General features: G+C 46.6%; 1 protein-coding gene across 1 annotated transcript in view; it reads left to right on the top strand.

Moving 5' to 3' along the window:
• Kiaa2012 (KIAA2012 ortholog) overlaps positions 1–4,551 on the top strand; it is a 97,824-nt gene that overhangs the window by 21,289 nt on the left and 71,984 nt on the right. The window contains exons 6-7 of the mRNA XM_026788872.1: positions 352–514; positions 1,676–1,818. Of these exons, the coding sequence (XP_026644673.1) occupies positions 352–514; positions 1,676–1,818 (306 nt within the window). The remainder of the gene's footprint in view (positions 1–351; positions 515–1,675; positions 1,819–4,551) is intronic.

The following is a 4,551-nucleotide window of genomic DNA, read 5'->3' as shown; positions in this document are numbered from 1 at the left end:
TCTCCAGCCCTCGAATAATCTTGTTTGACTTTATGAGGTCACACGTCAAGGAGAGTAGGGACATGGAAGAGCCACACTCCAGAAGGGGAAAGATTTTATGATATAAAGATCATGGTTTAGGCTCTTCATCCTGATTTATTTTTCCTTTCTGTAAAGCACTGTATATCAGACATGGCTGTGTGTCCTTCCCTTTTGCTCAATAGTTTCACAGTAACAGCGTTAGAGACTGTGCTGCTGTGGCCTTGTTTCCCACTCTGCAGAGAGACTTTGTCCTTGAACCCACAAGGCCTGAGTTCTGGAGAGACGCTTAATTCCCTCGTGTTTACAGCCTGTGTGTCTGTTGTTCCCCAGGAAGCACCGATAGAGAGCCACCTCCACGTCCACACCCCGGAGGAAAGCCACAATGAAAAGACACAGCCAGCCTCCAGAAAGGCCCTTGGGCATGCCCGCGTCAGTCACCTCCAGCTTCCTAGCGACAGAGACCTCTTCACCATCTACAGCGGTGCCTTCCCAGGTAGAAAGGCAGGTCTCAGTGTCTGAGCCTGAGGTCTACGTTGATCTAAGTGAGCTTATGCAGAGTTCCCTTGAGAACACAGGCTCGTCAGATGCCGCTTCTCTTACCACTCACCTTGGAAAATGGCGGGGGGCTGCGGGGGGGAGCAGTAAATGTGGGAACAAGACCCTGCCGGGCTCCGCTTTGCCTAGGCTTAGCCGCATGAATTCCGCCATTCAAGTGCTGAGTCTAGGATCTCAGACACATTGTTTAGGGTTGCTAAGGCTGCTTCCCACTCTGTGGGATGAGGATAAGGCGACTTTGAGACTGCCGTGGGGATTGCACGGGTTAGCACGTGTAAAACAGGGTGCACGATTTCCTTTCCGTTTTTCAGTTCTCAGTACACTTGTGTTATTACCACCATTATTCTCACCACCGCCCGACTCAGTCACAAGCTCCCAGAGACTGAAACTGAGGGTCCCATGGCCATCCCAGTAAACCACATTCTCCCTCGTTTTCTTCTCATCGGTCAAATTTGCATACAACTTCTGTTTTCTAGGCATGTGTATGCATTTGATTATATATTCATCCTATGCATAGAAAGGCTCGCGGGTTAGGGGATGGCGGTATAGATTTGTAATCTGAGCACTCAGGTTAGGGATGGCGGTATAGATTTGTAACCCCAGCACTCAGGTTAGGGATGGCGGTATAGATTTGTAACCCCAGCAGTCAGGTTAGGGATGGCGGTTTAGACTTGTATCCCCAGCAGTCAGGAATCTGGGGTGCCAGTTTAAGGCAGCTCTGCATCACATGGTGAGTTTCAGCTAGCTAGCCTGGACTATCATATGTAAACCCCTGCTCAAACATAAAATCGAGGGCTAGAGAGGTGGCTTCGTAGTTAAAAGTCCTTCCTGCTCTTCCAGGAGAGCTCAGTCCAGTTCCCATCACCCACACTGGATGGTTCAAGACTCTCTCAACTGCCTGTAATCAGCTCCAAAGGATCTGATAACCTCTGGCCTCTGCAGGCATGTAGCATGTATACACACACACACACACACACACACACACACACACACAAAACAATTTCTAAAAGAAAGAAAGAAAAGAGTAACAAGAGTTAAGATTCAGCAGTTCACCCCATACCTGCAGCTGACACACTTTTATTCCTACCTGTTTGTACAGACAATCAAGGGAACACACAACCTCACAAGACCAGAGGCAGCTGCTTGCCTCAGGAGCCTCCTGTTAGAGGGTGCCTTTTCCCTCCTATACCATCTGCCATGGACTCAGAACAAAGAGCCCTCGGGGAAACAAAGAAAAAAAAGGTAGGGAGTGTGCGTGTGTGCGTATGTGTGTGCATATGTGTGTGCGTGTGTCTCTGTGTGTATGTGTGTGTGCATGTGTGTGTGTTTGTGTCAACAAGTGCGTATGTGTATATGCACATGTGTGTATCTGTATGTGCTTGTGTGTGTGTGCAAATGTATGTGCATGTGTGTGTGCACATGTGTATGTCTGTGTGTGTCTCTGTGTGTTAAATCCCATTCTAGAAATTAAATAACTCAGAGAGATGTCTCTGAACTCACGAGGTGGAGCTGGGATGAGCTGCTGTGGCAGTTTCCTGTTGGAAATTTGAGCGATTCGGCAGCCCCCATCACTCCTAGGAACAACAGAACCCTGCCGTGTGAAGAGACAGGGAGTCTTTCTAAACACATAAGGGCAGAACTTGAGCCTGGGAGAGCTGGTTCACTACCAGTTACAAATGCTTGGGAAACTGAGTTGAGGTACTTCACTCAGTTGACACTCAGTCACCTTTGCTAATATAGGATAATTTGGTATGCGTATGAACTCCTTTCAGAAGTCAAGAACAGGGCTGGAGAGATGGCTCAGGGGCCAAGAGCACTGGCTGCTCTTCCAGAGGACCTGAGTTCAGTTCCCATCAACCACAGGGTGGCTCACAACCATCTGTAATGAGATCTGACGCCCTCTTCTGACCTGCAGGTCTACATGCAGGCAGAATATGCTATACATAATAAATAAACAAATTTTTTTAAATGTCAAAAATAGGGCCAGCAAGATGGTGCAGCTTTAAAGAACTCTTGCCACCAAGCCTGACAGCCTGACTCAATTCCCGGGACTCACGCAGTAGGATTACAGTGCTAACTCCCACAAATTGTCCATTGACGTCAACATGCACAGTAACAGGTGCCCATTCACGTATAAAATCAGTAAACAAGTGTGATAAAAATTTTAGAAGTGAAAACACCTTCTTTCGTAAGGTGACTCTGGCCAGGGGCTAGAGAGATGTCTCAGCAGTTGAGAGCACTGACTGCCCCTCCACAGGATCAGAGTTCAGTTCCCAGCATCCACACAGCAGCTCACAACCATCTTTAACTCCAGTTTCAGGGGCTCTGACACCTTCACACAGACACAAATGGAGGTAAATACCAATGCACAAGAAATAAAAATAATAAGTCATTAAAAAAGAAAAGAAAAGAAAAGAAAAGATGACTCTGGCCATCTCTGACCTGACCCTCCCTCACGATTCTGTGTGAGACATTGGCATTTGGGAAGCATCAATGGTAGATAAGACACGTAGAAGAAACTCCAAAATGTTCTGCCCCGCAGCGGCTGTGTGAATACGGACAGGCCACTACCATCTGAAGGTGTCTCTGAAAGACCGTACACAATTTAGGCAATGCTGATACCAGTAAGGGCTGTTGTTTTCATTCTGCTCAGGACTCTGGGTGGTCCTGAGTCTCAGCTGTCTCCCAGGTTCCATCGGGCCAGGAGTAAAGAGCAAACCTGAACTCCTGCATCATCACGGGATCAACACGGGCCTAAGCTCTCACACCTAGCCAGCCCTGACCTGAGCCAGGCTCAGAGGAAAGGGATGTCTTTGAGTCCCCGGCACTCGTTCAACACAGGAAAGCAACATTTTCCACTGTGTTAAAACCCTGTGTCAATTTCTAATTAGAATAAAGAAATTAAGGCTTGGCTTCTTCAGCCGTCCCTCACACAGAAATCTGAGTTCCCACACGGCTTTCTCAATGCAACCCTTGTGAAACAGAACCCACAAGGTCCGTATTCAAAGCAGGGCCGTTGGTGGGCAGCACCTGTGCGGGGAGGGTCTCTAGGAACAGAGATCTTGTGTGTGCGTTTGGCTAATCATTTTATTAATGTTTCAAAATTATAAATATTACTCTGCACAAATTGGATAGAATTTCCTTCCTCAATCAGCCCCAAACATGTAGGATGCTTATGTGTGCTTCTGATTCCTGATATTTTTTTTTTCCTTTTAAGCACTGGGGAAAAACAGAAAATCTTTATTTTTTTTTTCTTCCTCTGAAAACTAGAACCCACACATCTCAGAGCAGTAAATTCATATGCTAAAATGTTGCAAACAAAAAGTGAAGTGTTCTGCAATTTCTGAATGACTGGAACTGGAGGTAATATTATACGTGTGTGTGTGTGTGTGTGTGTGTGTGTGTGTGTGTGTGTGTGTGTATTTGAGAGTAGGAAGTAGAAGCCAAGCCAAACGATTCGTTGACGCTGGCATGATGACTCTTTAATTGTGTTCATGTGATAACATGATCAGAGGCTGAGATTTTTCTGCTAGGGGCCAAACTGAGTGCTAAACGCTAACAGGAAGAAATCCATTCTCTAGCAAATATCTTAGATTCCAAGTGTGGCAAGGCCATTCACGAGATAAAGGCCGGAGAGTTGTGAGTTCAAAGCCAGCCTGGATTACACAGTGAAACAGAGGCTGGGAAGGCAACTCGGTAGTAAGGTGTTTGCCTAACATGCACCAAGCTCCACCCTCATCAACACTCACACATACACTGCCACAGACACAGATACACCATACATACAGACATACCGTACAGCACACACAAACACCTCACACACACATACACACACACCACAATCCATACACACACCATACATACAGACATACCACACACACACACACACACCATACATACAGACATACCACACACACACACACACACACACACTGCACAAGTCATAAAAACAATCCACATTCCAAACACTACTGT

This window comes from Microtus ochrogaster, unplaced genomic scaffold (assembly GCF_000317375.1).
Source record: "Microtus ochrogaster isolate Prairie Vole_2 unplaced genomic scaffold, MicOch1.0 UNK8, whole genome shotgun sequence".
Taxonomy (NCBI): Eukaryota; Metazoa; Chordata; class Mammalia; order Rodentia; family Cricetidae; genus Microtus; species Microtus ochrogaster.
Note: the sequence above shows the minus strand (reverse complement) of the source record. Positions and strands in the feature narration are given on the sequence as shown.